General features: G+C 26.7%; 1 protein-coding gene across 3 annotated transcripts in view; it reads left to right on the forward strand.

Moving 5' to 3' along the window:
• LOC126906032 (A disintegrin and metalloproteinase with thrombospondin motifs 20-like) overlaps nucleotides 1-14,730 on the forward strand; it is a 67,089-nt gene that overhangs the window by 47,883 nt on the left and 4,476 nt on the right. For 2 of the 3 annotated variants that reach the window (XM_050686262.1, XM_050686253.1), the window contains exons 5-23: nucleotides 2,924-3,116; nucleotides 3,675-3,901; nucleotides 4,178-4,395; nucleotides 6,241-6,393; nucleotides 6,455-6,604; nucleotides 6,697-6,853; nucleotides 6,915-7,102; nucleotides 7,853-8,014; nucleotides 8,078-8,166; nucleotides 8,235-8,752; nucleotides 9,751-9,877; nucleotides 10,163-10,286; nucleotides 10,600-10,807; nucleotides 10,865-11,029; nucleotides 11,094-11,258; nucleotides 12,499-12,756; nucleotides 12,837-13,034; nucleotides 13,094-13,258; nucleotides 13,313-13,498. In XM_050686262.1, the coding sequence (XP_050542219.1) occupies nucleotides 2,924-3,116; nucleotides 3,675-3,901; nucleotides 4,178-4,395; nucleotides 6,241-6,393; nucleotides 6,455-6,604; nucleotides 6,697-6,853; nucleotides 6,915-7,102; nucleotides 7,853-8,014; nucleotides 8,078-8,166; nucleotides 8,235-8,752; nucleotides 9,751-9,877; nucleotides 10,163-10,286; nucleotides 10,600-10,807; nucleotides 10,865-11,029; nucleotides 11,094-11,258; nucleotides 12,499-12,756; nucleotides 12,837-13,034; nucleotides 13,094-13,258; nucleotides 13,313-13,498 (3,651 nt within the window). Of the gene's footprint in view, nucleotides 1-2,923; nucleotides 3,117-3,674; nucleotides 3,902-4,177; nucleotides 4,396-6,240; nucleotides 6,394-6,454; nucleotides 6,605-6,696; nucleotides 6,854-6,914; nucleotides 7,103-7,852; nucleotides 8,015-8,077; nucleotides 8,167-8,234; nucleotides 8,753-9,750; nucleotides 9,878-10,162; nucleotides 10,287-10,599; nucleotides 10,808-10,864; nucleotides 11,030-11,093; nucleotides 11,259-12,498; nucleotides 12,757-12,836; nucleotides 13,035-13,093; nucleotides 13,259-13,312; nucleotides 13,499-14,214; nucleotides 14,469-14,730 lie in introns of those variants that run through there. The other variant, XM_050686272.1, reaches the window with a different exon arrangement.

A 14,730-nucleotide genomic window follows, 5' to 3' on the forward strand; every position in this document is an offset into this window, starting at 1 on the left:
TAAATCATATACTTTTAGTACTTATAATTAGTCAACGCATTAGACATATTTGCCAACACAATCATCGATTCTTATTTTGTGTTATCGAATAATAAATAGTTTATATCGAGTTCACCTAAGAACAACATCACCAGAATAGAAATTTACCATTCATCAATTATTGTTTTCGTGTTTTTTTATGTATACAGATTGAATTTCAATTCTTAATATAAATTCGTGTGTTTATTTTAAAGTATTTTAATTATTAAATGTTAGCTATTTTTGTACTTAGCGTTTGTAACTAGGCCTATAATATATATACTATGATTATAACTGTAATTAATAATTTTATTTTCATTTAATATTTAATATTGGTAAATTCTTAATATAAATTTATTATAGCTATTATTAAATGAGGTGTCTTTTATTCATACTTTATAATATTACAAATAAAACCCTTTATTTTCTAAGTTAAATGTGTTACCTAACTAAATTCACTCTCCTAATTAGTGTAGGTGCACTCTTCATATTCGATGTTTTCGTGTTTTTGACTAAACGATTAATACAGTCCACTTTCTTATCCAAACCAGCAATATTTAAGTATAGGGGAGAATCTGTGGCCCCCGTCCTTTCATTATATTTTAGTGAAGTTTTAAATTATAGAAATTGTAAAATTATTAATTTGTAAAATTTAACATATTTGTATTGAAGCGTTTTTTATGATAATGATGTTAATTTCTGTCAGATATCATTTTCAGATATCTAATTTCCATCTCTATTATGTCGCAACCCCATTTTGCTAATGTTCACGATTAATAAATAAATTATTAATGTAATTATTTTTACATTTTAGTAGGTCTAGTTATACATAAAAGTGTTAAATAACTTTTTTATTTAAAATTTATTTAAAGAAAATAGACTATTCAAATCATCACAAATATTACTCATTACGTTGATGATTCATAAGGAAATGTCATTCATTTCAATATTATTCTTATTATTTTGTTTGAAAAAACTTCGTGTGCGACATGTAGTTAAAAAAATTATAATTACGCGACTTATCACCCGTTGAGGATTTGAAAACAAAAGAGTATATGATATATGCCGCAGGCGCCTTAGCAAGAATAGAGAATTTATACAAATTCAATGAGTCATTATTGTGATATGATATGATGCACTATAAATACAAGATAACTATAACAGTATTATTATTTATTGTCTAAGTATGAATGTTTTATTCTTTTCTTAAATTTAATCACAAAATTATGAAATCCAAAGAATATAAGTTAACTCTTGATACTAGTAGAAAACTTATTACAAAACCTAGCGCTAGAAATTAGTGTAGCAATAACATGTTTAAAGGTTATAAATTAAACTTTATTTTAATGATTTAAAATCATTATTATAAGTATAGTAACATTTTACTATAATTATTAAAAGACAAAATATTGACAAGATTCTAGGACGCGTATTTCTATATTTTTCTCATGTAGACATCTAAACGTTTGTGTCCTTTCATAGGGTGGCTGGGAGAAGTCCTTGTCTCCATAACCTCCGTCAGACCATAAGTTTTTTTGTATTATTAGAAAAAAAAATTAATTTTTATTTCATAAACTTTTAATAAGTAATCAAAAATAGTATCCGAGGCTTAAACTAATAGTATTTTTTTATAATAGTTAAAATATATTATTCAACAAAAACAATAAATAATAAAACATATTTAATTAGTAATGAATTACTTTAAATAAAATTGAATTACGTCGGTAAATGTTGCCTTCGCAAATGAGTCTATTAAACCTTCACAATTTAATTTGTTTATCATGACATTCTCTATCGAGAGCAGTGCTTTCCGAGCACTGCTGAATTGTTTAACTTTTCATCATTTTATGTAAAACTCATAAAGTTTTTTATGCATTTGATGTTTGAAAACCATCTCAATAATATAATACAATTAGACACTGGTATTGACACGAAAATTCTTATTGCTATGATAATGATTGCAAATATTTCTATATGCAATCATTTTTCTCTCGAATATTTGTATATCGTTATTGAGATAAACTAGTTTTGTTCATATTGCAATTTAATAAATAAGATTACAAGTGTACACAATCTGACGAAAGAATTACAAAGTCATCCGAGTATTTTTTCGTAATTTTTTTTGTAGTCTTTACTGGGTAATTTAAAATTACCTCGTCTTTTTCTACTAGATTAATAAGGAATGCATATATTTGAGAAACTTTATTATAAATATAATAATTTTCAATAATGGACACTGTATATCAGTGTTTCCCAATCGGTGGTCCCATAGATTTTTTCTTCGATTTTTCACAAAAATCACATTAAGTAAATTATTTTGTATAGTAAAGTATAATTATATATTAGTTAAGTATAGTAATAAAATGTAAAGTAAAGTAATAAAAATTAACATTTTTTGATAAATTTTGTGTATTCTTGTTAATGAGCAAAAAAAGGTCTTCCTAGTTTTTGTAAAATTGAAGGGGTCCGCGACCTATAAAATATTGCCGAAGTGGTCCGTGGTGGTAAAAAGGTTGGGAAACACTGCTGTATATGATAAGTATCTCCAATACGTAATTACTATAATCAATAAAAAATAAAGTGCTGCTGTAAAGAGCCTAAACTGCCTTTATATAAATAAACCCCAGGAAGAAGGATGGATACAACCATTCTGTTAGGTAGCCTTTCATAAAATACGTTGAATATTATTATTGTTTTGATTGCGGGCGTTATTTTATGAAGTATTTTTTATATCTTAATAACAACTCCACTTTAAAAATTAAAGGAGATTCGTGGTTACTAAAAATATTTATTTTTCGTTTATTATTATTGATTTTTAGTATGAGTGTGAGCTGTATTTAGCCTAAAATTATAACCTTGTTGAATGATATTGGAACTCATTTATCTATGTTTTATTTTTTTTTAGACTGGCCATATTCGAACTTCTTCTAATAATTACTTCATCGAGCCTGCGGAAATAGCTAGTGACCATTTAACTCCCGTTCTACATGTGTTTTACCGGGCACGCTCAACAGCTTTTGTTCCTGCGAGTAATAGTTTACCTAGCGATAGACTAGAGCAACAGATACATCATTTTGATCAACATTGTGGCTTACAAGGTTGTATAAAATTTGATTCTATTTAGAATCCAATTAGAGATATTTTTTAAAGACATTTCCTTCTACTCTTATATTTAGTTCATTATATACTTATTACACCAATGTATTCACAATATAATACTGTCTATCTATTGTTATGGCCATGTATTGGATTTGTATCGTAAATCCTCATGGAAACATTTAGACGTTTAAATACTTATGTATTCATTGTGTTTATTGTATGCTAAGTCGAGACATATTTTCCACTGTAGATATCACAATAAGTGTGTAGATAATAATCAATACTTGTGTGCTATCGAATGTTTGTAACAATGAGGTTGATCCATTTAAAATGTATTCAATATTATATTATTCACATTTAAAGTCCATTAGTAAGGGATTTATTTTATAGTTGAAGACTGTTGATTTATATTTTAATTTAAAACAAATAAAAATGTTCTAAATAATACTTACGAATGCTGTAATAACAAATAAATATTGTCAACTATAAATCATATAATTTAGATTGAACTACTTATTTATTATTTTTTAATAATGTCATTTTTGTTTTGTTCTTAGATAATGAAGTTACTAGTGAATCGGATACATTAGTTGATGATTTACTTGTATCAGAATCTTCCAGTTTCATACCAAGTACCTCTGAAATTCCTCATACGCCAAAATTTCGAAGGAAACGATCTCTTTCATCTGAACATATTGTCGAATTGATGGTTGTAGCCGATAAAAAAATGTCTGAATATCATGGACATGAGCTTAACAACTATATTCTTACATTAATGTCAATAGTATGATATTTATTTTCTCAATCTGCTTGTGACGTAAAAAAAAAAAATCATTTGAAGTTCTACAAAGTTTTGATATTTTGTTTTTTAATAAAATGTGTTGAATTTATTAAAAAAAAAAAATTTATCCTCTTCTCCTACAACATTAATTAATTTAACGTAAATAAAGGAACCTTTGTAGGAAATCGCTCATATTAATTATCTCATTATTAAACGAAAATTAATAAATGAATGATGTGTTAAAATTTATTTTTATGATTTACCTGTATTGAATTGCAGGTTTCAAAAATATATAAAGATAAAAGTATAGGAAATCCAATGCATATAGCTGTGGTAAAACTAGTTATTTTAAGAGATAACTTAGTTGAGAGCCGCAACCGTTTGGGAGGTATAGCTGCTGCTGATATGTTACATAGATTTTGTGAATGGCAAGCATATCATAACGATGAAAACGATTCTAGTAACAATCACCATGATACGGCGTTATTGTTGACTCGGTAAGTTAACGAGATATCAAATTATTCGGTTCATTCACAATCTCTATGAATAGTATTTTGTACGCACAATGTACATTCTTATCAATTACTTATCTTTGACAAGTGGAGTAAATTTAGTTTTTTATAAATCATAATACATAGTAAAAAGCAGGATTGATCCTGAACAAGTTATGCTAAAAAGTTAAGTTGAGTTAAACTTTTTAGCTTATTGATATATTTAGATTTTTAATTTTTTCATACAGTTGCCTTCCATGGCAAATGGAAGGTTCGCCAATGTCTCAATTCTAAAAAATTATTCAATAGAAATAAACTAATACATTATTTTTGAATAGCTCATAATAGAAATAGTTTTTTTAAAACTACATAATCTCAAGATAAAATAGAAATTATTTATTTCAATAACTTTTAATATGTGTGTCATATTGCAAATTTGACCACATATTCTCAAAAAAATTAATTTTCAGCTTAATTCTCAAAAAATTCAAATTATCGAAATTAACGGTTTCGCCATAGAAACGATTACAAAACGCGGTTTACACTATGTTTTATAAAAATAAATACGTTATTGTAAAATAAAATTATGCCATAATTTTTTTTATATTTGAAAAATTATATACGAGTATTTTGTTGTACAAAAAAAATTAAAAAAAATTTTTTATCAAATTATGAATATGATATTTTTGCAGTCCTACTAGCACTTGTATTAATTTAAGATTGTGGTCCTAATTGTTAATTGACTTTCCAATTTCTAAAGTCATTGGTTCAAATCCAGTATTTTGTTTCGTTTTTTAAACAACTTTCGTTCTCCTTTATGGCCGTTTATCAATCCTCGTTAGCCATATTAAAACGTGCCTATATAACTCGATGCAGCTATAAGAATATTGTGTAGTTATAAGATGTTAGTGCTTTCTTGGATTTGATCAAACGAGATGCCTTTGAAACCGGTTATTTGTTTATGCGTGGGTAATAATAATCTTTGCACTTTTTATTTGTTATTCAATTTCACTTGTTCACAGCGTTTATCAATGAATTCGTCTATATCGTAAAAAAAAACAATTGTCATACAAGTGATATATACCTATATAAAATTAGGAATATTAAATAAAAACTAAAAATATTTAGCTCAAAAAGCCACAGCAATAAATTTAATAATTGTAACAATTAAAAGTCGCGGATACATATTTCGGAAAATTATTATCATAGGTGTTATTAAAATAATGCCAAAATTTAAAAAAATTCTATCTAGCCCTTTTAAAATGTCCGAAAACTATATAAAATAGGCGCCTATTTTTCTTTTGTTTCTCGTGATAGTCAATGGACTAGCTACATCCCTAATTGGGATCTTGATCCACTGAAAAATTCATTATTAAAATTGTGTAAAATCGCAAATTGTGGCAATTTACTAGGTGATAACATCAATTAGTGATAACACTATTAGGTAATAGAGCCTCTATAGGTTTATAAGGGAGTATTTTTAGGTCGGGGAGTCAGTCAGTGTGTGTTTAGCGTTGATAATTGTAGCGTTCTTCTCAAAATATGTATCCGCGATTTTTTTTTGTAATTTTTGTGACTTTTAAGTTAAATATTTGTTTAGTTTTTGATTAATATTTAAATTATATTTTTAATTTATATTAATATTACACAAAAGTGATCAATTTATATTATATATACCTATGCATTTTTTATATTAATTTATTATAAATACTTAGTGTAAACTTTTTTAATGATATAATACCAATGGTATAGGTTCGTATTAGTAAAATATTTTATATTTCTTTTAATGATGAATTTACTTGAAGATTATTCAAAATTCACGCATTAATTTGTAATTTTTCAAATTGATAGAGAACATGTTTGCCGTAATCACAATCTAAAAAAATGTGACAATACATTAGGTTTGGCTCAATTAGGGACAATGTGTAAAATTAATAGTTGCGCTATCGTCCAGGACAACGGTTTGAGTGCTGCGTTCACTATTGCTCACGAGCTTGGACATGTGTAAGAAAAATGTTTAATAAATTTATTCATTTTTGAACATTTATTTCAATATTTTACTTAGATTGAGCATGCATCATGATGATGACGCCAAGTGTAAAGAATATGGACAACTAGATAGCGTGCAACATGTCATGTCTAGAATGTTAGGTCACAATTCACATCCTTGGACTTGGTCTGCTTGCAGCAGACATTTTTTAACGGAATTTTTAGAGTAAGAATCTCTTGATTGTAATTCTGAATTATGCGTGATTTCTATTAAAATAAATAAAAGACTATAATTTGTAAATGGAAATATTTGATTAGTGCTGGAAATGGTAAGTGTCTACAAGACGATGCGACAAATGATTACTTGGAAAACGATAGAAATCAAAACGAAAAATATTTACCTGGTGAAAATTACACAGAAGATAAGCAATGTGAATTAATATATGGGCCAGGATCAAAAATATGTTCATATATGGTTTGTTTTTTAATAGTTTTATTCTGGATATTATTTAAGAAAATTTTGACAATATTAACAGCCAGTTTGTCAACGGTTATGGTGTACAACGGGATCAGACGAAAAAGATGGTTGTAGGACACAACATATGCCTTGGGCAGAAGGAACACAATGTTGGAATAGCAGAAACTGGTGTCAACAGGGAAAATGTGTAACAAAAGATCGAAATGCTCTTAAACCTGTTAATGGTGGATGGGGACCATGGCAACCGTAAATATTGATTTAGATTAGAAAAAAATTAATTTCCCAATAGTTTTATGAATTATATGATTTATTTAACATAAACTATTCAATTATTTACAAAAAATAAAAATAAAATTGAGAATTTTTCGGTAACCTATTATTTTTGATGTATTAACCTAATATTTTTTCGGTTTAAGGATTTCATTTGTATAATGTGTCGATTTTTATTTTTAAATGGCATCTCAAATGTATTTAATAGCTTATTATCAACGTTTATTGAGCAGGTAGTTACTATTATTTGGAAATATATATAGGGGGTGAGGCGTGGATTATAATTAATATTATCATTTAGTATTTTTTCGTACGCTTTCTCAATCAAATATTAAAATTATGTATAACTTCTATTTCATTTCTAAATTAATTGTCAATTTAAAGGTCATTTTTTTAATTGTATAATTTTATATTGCATAAAATATTTAATAACGTGTAAAGTAATTACCGTTTAAACATAAAGTTGATACACTTATACCCTAATAAAGAATAAGGAATGTACCTAAAAACTACTTTATTATTAATCGATAGGTTTAACTAAAATAACCCAAATAACATTTTCAATATTTTTTATTTTATGAGTAATTGATTGGTTCACAGTAAATGAATCGCCTTTTATAGTCTAAGTGAATTTTGAAATGTCATTTTGGAAATGGAATTTTTTAAGTTATATTTATTAGTCAATAATTGAAAAATTGAATTTTAAATTAGTTTTATTTAATTAAGATATGGTGAGTGTACGAGAACTTGTGGTGGCGGAGTGAAAAAAAGTTACAGAGATTGCAATAACCCACCACCGTCTAACGGAGGAAAGTATTGTATTGGTAAAAGAGTTCAGATTGGTAGTTGTAATACAAAAGATTGTCCACCAGATACACCTGATTTTCGGTAATATTTTTGTTTGATTTAGCATCATTGTTCTTCAAACTTTAACTTTGATCTAATACTCAGAGGTGAACAATGTGCAAAATTCAATAACAATTCATTCAACATTCCAGAACTAAAAACTGATATACAGTGGTTGCCAAAATATGGAGGAGGTGACTGCATTATATTTTATTGTTAAATAATTGTCGACGATAATGATTATTTTAAATTAATAATTTAGATGGTGATGAACGTTGTAAACTCTACTGCCGAGTCTCATCTTCAGCAACATATTACCAATTAAAAGATAAAGTGGTAGATGGAACCCCTTGCTCACCAGACAGTTACGATATATGTGTTAATGGGAGGTGTGAAAAAGCTGGTTGCGATCATGTTTTGGGTTCCACTAGTCAATTGGATTTATGTGGTATATGTGGTGGAAACAATTCCAGCTGTAAACAAATTTCTGGTTTTCATAATATTTCAAAGCAAGGGTACTCTGAAGTCCTTCAAGTACCAGCTGGATCCTCCAACCTAGATATTCGACAACATGGATACCATGGTTCTAGTAAAGACGATAATTATTTGGCTTTAGTTGATAGTACTACTGGCGAGTACATACTTAATGGCAACTATGTTTTGAGCATGTTCAGCAAAATTATAGTGTATGGTGGTACATTTATAGAGTATAGTGGTTCTGATGCGCCTGTCGAACGTATTAACTCATCTAAACCATTGAATAAAGATATAACTGTAGAAGTAAGTTATAGGATATTAATATAAAAATTAACTCGTGATTGTTTTAAATATGATTCAAAGAATATCTTTAAGAATATAAATTATAAAGCATAATTTAATAATTATTAAAAAAAAAAATGATTTTTTCTATTCAGAAATTATAGAATCCTATGTTATTATAATTTAAAAAAAAATTGGTCCTTTCTCCTTCACGATAAATTAGTGTCCACTTTAGAAATTGAAAGAAAAAATATATTTTTAATCTGGTAGCCAATAAGAAAATAATTGGTCAACAACATCTTTTGAACCAGTATTTTGAAAAATATTAGCACTTTTGTTCTGGATGAAAGAAGTAATAATTGTTACATAGCCGTAAATCGTAAAAATTAAAAAAATTAATTACGCCTATGGAGTGTGGCTTATAAATTGCTTGAGATAAAAATAAAGTGTTAATAACTTCCATGTTCTGGATCAAAAGTTGTTCACTACCGATCTTTTACTTAGATCATTTTCTTATATTGAAGCTAATTAATCATGTTTCTAAATATACATATTATAAATATACATGGTACATATTGCTATAATTTTAAATTGTGTATTCTATACATATAAAAAATACTAACTTCTGAAAAAAAATGATATAGTATTTTATAGTTTTAAAAACAAAATGTGAGCAGTGTTTAAAAATTATATTTATTGAATTATTTGATTAAGAATTTATATACAAAAATATTTTAATAATTCCCTGATGATTTGTATTTATCATACAAATAAATATCATTTATGATTTAATTTCTTAATAATATTTACTGCAAACTGCAATCATGGATATATCCTCAAGCACTTCAAGCAATCAAGCAATATTTACTCTCATAAATTAGTCAATGTATCAGGGTTCTAATAAAACAGTATAATCGTTTTTATTTTAAGTATTTTTCTTTTATCAAACTAAAAAAAAGAATGATTAATTTATTAAAATTAAAAATTTCTGTGTTTATTTTAATTGGTATATTTTTAAGGTATTGTCAATGGGAAAGCTATACGCTCCAGATATAGTTTATCAATATACTGTAATGCGAGAAGAACGTGATCTTTACACATGGGCACTAACTAACGAATGGGGGCCTTGTGATCAAATTTGCAATGGTAATAATTATATGGTGATAAAGTTTATCAATAATAATAATATTATTGTTAAAATTTTAATGATATTATTTGAAAATAAATTTAAGAATTAAAAATAAAATTTATGTATTTAATTATTTTTTTTAAAACCGGAATTTTTATAATCTATACTAATTTTTACAATAAGTAACTTAGTTAACTAATTTTAAATATAGAATTTAAGTCATGAATGCTTGATTAGGAAGTGTTACATCTGATACATCTTAATAATAATAAAAAAATTCTATAATTTTGTTTTAACTTTAGGGGAGCAATTAAGGGTATATGTGTGCATAAGAAAAGCAACTGGTGAAGAAGCTCAAGGTTATTGTAGTGATCGGGATGTGCCTCGTCCACATAAACAGTCTTGCAACACTCATTGTTTACTCAAGTATACATTTAATACATTTTTATTTAATTTAAATTCTTTGTTTCACACTAGTGTGTCTATAAATTTTTCTTATAATATGAGGTTGCTGATATACGCGTATTAAAGTTTTTTTACTTCCTTCACCAAATCATATCACGGATTAATTAATTTTAGAATTTGAACCTAGATAGTTTATTGAATATGAATAATTTGTATTTCAATTTTCAATCTCATGTGCATTATAAATTTAATTCTAATAATTAAAAATTTCATTTCATTTAATAATAGATATAATATGTAAAATTTAGTTATTTAAGGTTTTACATGTTGATAGATGGAAAATAATTGGTCAATCTGAATGTTCCGTAGAATGTGGTTTAGGTACACGTACTCAAAGCTCAGTTTGTATACAAGAAATTCACAAACGCTCTTCAACTCAAATGCCTGATACTATGTGTTCACATTTAATACAACCTTCTAGTAGTATTCCCTGTACAGGTCTTTGTTTAGAAACTCATTGGAAATATAAAGAGTGGTCTACTGTTAGTGTTATTGGTAATCTTCCAAACATATATCTGTAGTTATTTTTTTATTTACAGTGTTCCAAATCGTGTGGAACTGGTGTGCAATATAGAGAAGCATTTTGTGTAAACAACAACGGTGACTTAAAAGAAGAGATTTCGTGTAATGCTGATGAAAAAATTATTTCTCGATCATGTAATACTGAAAAATGTCCTGAGTGGTCCATGGGAGATTGGTCTTCGGTAGATTGATGAATAGATTTTTAATTAGTTTGTTTGATGTATTAAAAATTTTTAAATTATTTAGTGTTCAGCTACATGTGGTGAAGGTTTAAAAGAACGCTCTGTATGGTGTACTGATAACACTAAAGTGTTGCCGCCTGCGTATTGCGATACAAATACACAACCTGTTCAAAAGGAACCATGTAAAACGACTATTTGTCCAGCATGGTTAATTGGCCAGTGGTCCCCAGTAAGTGTATATAATAGTTAGATTATAATTAAGAAATCCTGAAAACCGCATCGACCCGAAACTGATTTCTAAAACCGAAACCAATCATGTTTTTTTATCGGCTTAAATGTTTAACCGAATTCCATCGTTATATAAAACCGATACTGAAACTTTAATCAAACAATTTCAATCCCACATAAAATTTATTGATTCCAACAATTTTATAAAAACTGATGGTAACTAATTTTTTCGGTTTTAACTGAAATCAAAATTTTAACTGCATACGACCCTAAACTAGTTTGTACACCGAAACCAGTCATTATTTAAATCCATAATTTGATTATTTAATTTAACTATAGTTAAATTTATAAATTAACATTTAACAAAATATAAAAATATATTTAACTACATATTTTATAAAAAGTTTATCTACATTTTAACTTTGGTGCGAAGCTAAGAAGGTATTCATTTTACTATGATGTGTTTTATTATTATTATTACTATTTTTTTTTGTGTCTATTACCACTTTTTCTTAGCTCTCATCAAACCGATTTTTTTCAACGACACGTTAAAATATCACAAATCGTATCTAGTCGAAGACATTACCCTCAAAAATTAAAAAAAAATCCCTAGTTCCCCATAAATAGGGGAAATTCCCCAAAAAATTACAAATTTAAAAATTGGTAATGTATATATTACTATATATCATAATATATTTAATTGCTATAGTAAATATTTATTCATATATTGCACTTATAAATCTTGAAACTTATTATCAGGATATAAATAAGGAAATAGGAGATCATGTTGCTTTTGAAATAATCCACCAATGTTTTAACATTAATCACTATCAACAAATTTGCATCGAATCGTTTTTTATGATAGTGATTTTAATCTCTGTCAGATTAAATCTATATTGGACCCAACTTTGCCACGTCCCCACTGTGCTGAGTTTTTTATTTTTTTGAGAGAGAATAATTTTGACAACAGTCAAGTGTATAGCTGGAGGTATATTTGTTCAATAGAATTTAATAAAATGTTAAATCAAGAATAATCTTATTATATAATAGAATAAGGAAAAAAATAATTTTCTAAGATAATTATTTAGCGTGCTTGGATTTTTAAAATTTGTTGAATTATTTATACAATTTATACAAAAAAATACTATAACTATCGAGCTATTATTATATTAATAAAATGAAGGATAACAAATAAATAATTAATGTAGTATAGCTATGGTTAAAAATAAAGGTATTTTTAGTGTTCTGTAACTTGTGGAAAAGGCATAGTTCGTCGGATTGTAAAGTGTAATGTGCCTGAAGATACGGCTTTCGCCTTCATTCCCAAACCTGCAGAAGAAGAAGAATGTATGCTGTACTTATGCCCAGTTGCAACTACAACATCGGTGTATGACGAGAGACATGAAAATGAAATATTTGAAAATCCCGAGGAACACGAATCTAATTCCATACAAATAAGTAGTAAACTATACACATGGAAAGCTGAACATTGGTCCAACGTATGTTAATATATATTTTTAATTCTGAACAAATTCTTTATTTTATTAAATTTAACGCTATGATTAACATTTTACTATAGTTCCAGTGTTCATCATCTTGTGGTCAAGGTTATCGAAGAAGGCCAGTAAATTGCGTAAACACTGTAACTGGTAAATCAGTCTCAGAGCTGTTGTGTAAAACTAAAAATAGACCAAAACACACTCAAGTTTGTATTGCACCAATGTGCGTTACTTGGTATGCGGGAGCATGGAAAGGATGTTCAACTGAATGTGGCCAAGTGTGTATATTAATTTTCTTACTTTTTAAAAGTTAATAAAATTATTTGCTGATTCTCAGGGTTTTGAAGAACGTGATGTTACTTGTGTGTCATCTGTAAGTGGTCAGTTAGTAGATGAGACACATTGTGCTGTACAGATGGAAAAACCAGAATCCCGAAGGTCTTGCGAAAGTCATAAAAGATGTAAGCCGGTTGCCAAATGGAAAATCGAAAAATGGGGAGATGTATGATTATAATACTAAAAATCAATATTCGAATAATTTGATAATTCATTTCAGTGTTCTGCATTTTGTGGGAAAGGTATACAAGAGAGAAATGTGGTATGTCAGTCTATAAGAGGCAATGATGAAGATGAAGAATTGTGTCCTGAACCGAAACCAGAAACATTTACACCATGTAATAATCGTCCATGTGAATCTAAACAAATTTCAATTAATTCTTGGAATTATGGCGAATGGTCCAAGGTATATATGCAAATGCTAAAATTTGTTATTTAATTTTTTCTTATTAAACCGTTACTTTTTAATTATTTATTGCGTATTGAAATATATTTTATTTATTAATTCACGTAAGCACACACACACAAAAAAAGGTTAACTAATAACATCACTTAATGGACACAATACTAATAACAAAATTAACACTCAACTCCTGTTTTATCATATTTTATTTGTGGTATTGCATTATTTTTAAACATTAAAAAAACATTTTATTAAAATATTTCTTCTTTACCTGTAATTTTTAATCTAAATTCATCTTCATACTTGATTGCTAATAAGTGTATATTCTGAACTGAATATTGATTTTTTAGCATTAAGTCTTTTGCTACATAAATATAACACAATTAATCCAAACTTCCATGTAATGTTCCTAGTATAATTTAAACATATATAAACACAAAGTTTAGGAATAAAATAATACGTAGTCGATTTCATATTATTCTTTTAGATTGAAATTTTTTCTTATCATTAGTTTAAAAAATAAATGTATTTTAATATTTTAAATGTTAATATTATAAATTTTATATAAAAAATAAAATAAAGTTCATATTTTAGATTTCATAAAATTTTAAACAAATTGAATGTACGATTAGTTCATCAAGATTTTAAATTAATAAATTATTTTTGATTATAAGTATAAATTTATTAAATTTGTTTCTTCAATAATAATTGTGTTATAGTTAAAACATTTAAGAGAAAAAGAACAACGATCAAAAAAAAAATAATTACCTAGTTAATTTTGAAACAGAAGATGAGACACGAGTACGTTATCACAACGAACGGGAGTTTTTAGTATAGAAATAAAAAATGAGTTAAGGATAAAATGTTTATATTTTTGTTTTTATTTGTTATATTTTGTTAATAAAATTTTTCATTTGCGACAATCCATTATTTGTTCTTTTCTATATTCTGGTAAATCATGAAGTTAAAGTAAGTAGAAAGAAATATAAGATAAAAATTTTATCTTTAATATATGCCTAGGTTTTACTTTTGAAAAAGTATTGTCATGATGATTTTAAAGTGGATTAATTTTTTTTGCATTATTTATTTATTTGTAACAAAATATTGCGCTTACAATTTTTTATTTAACAGCTTATTTTTATATTATTTGCTTTTCATAATTTTAAGTAACATATGAATATATTGCTAAGTATTTATTCGTTTACTCATTTCTAAACTAACCATTTAAATAATAT

Source organism: Daktulosphaira vitifoliae, unplaced genomic scaffold (genome assembly GCF_025091365.1).
Source record: "Daktulosphaira vitifoliae isolate Bord-2020 unplaced genomic scaffold, ASM2509136v1 Scaffold_1, whole genome shotgun sequence".
NCBI classification, from domain to species: Eukaryota; Metazoa; Arthropoda; class Insecta; order Hemiptera; family Phylloxeridae; genus Daktulosphaira; species Daktulosphaira vitifoliae.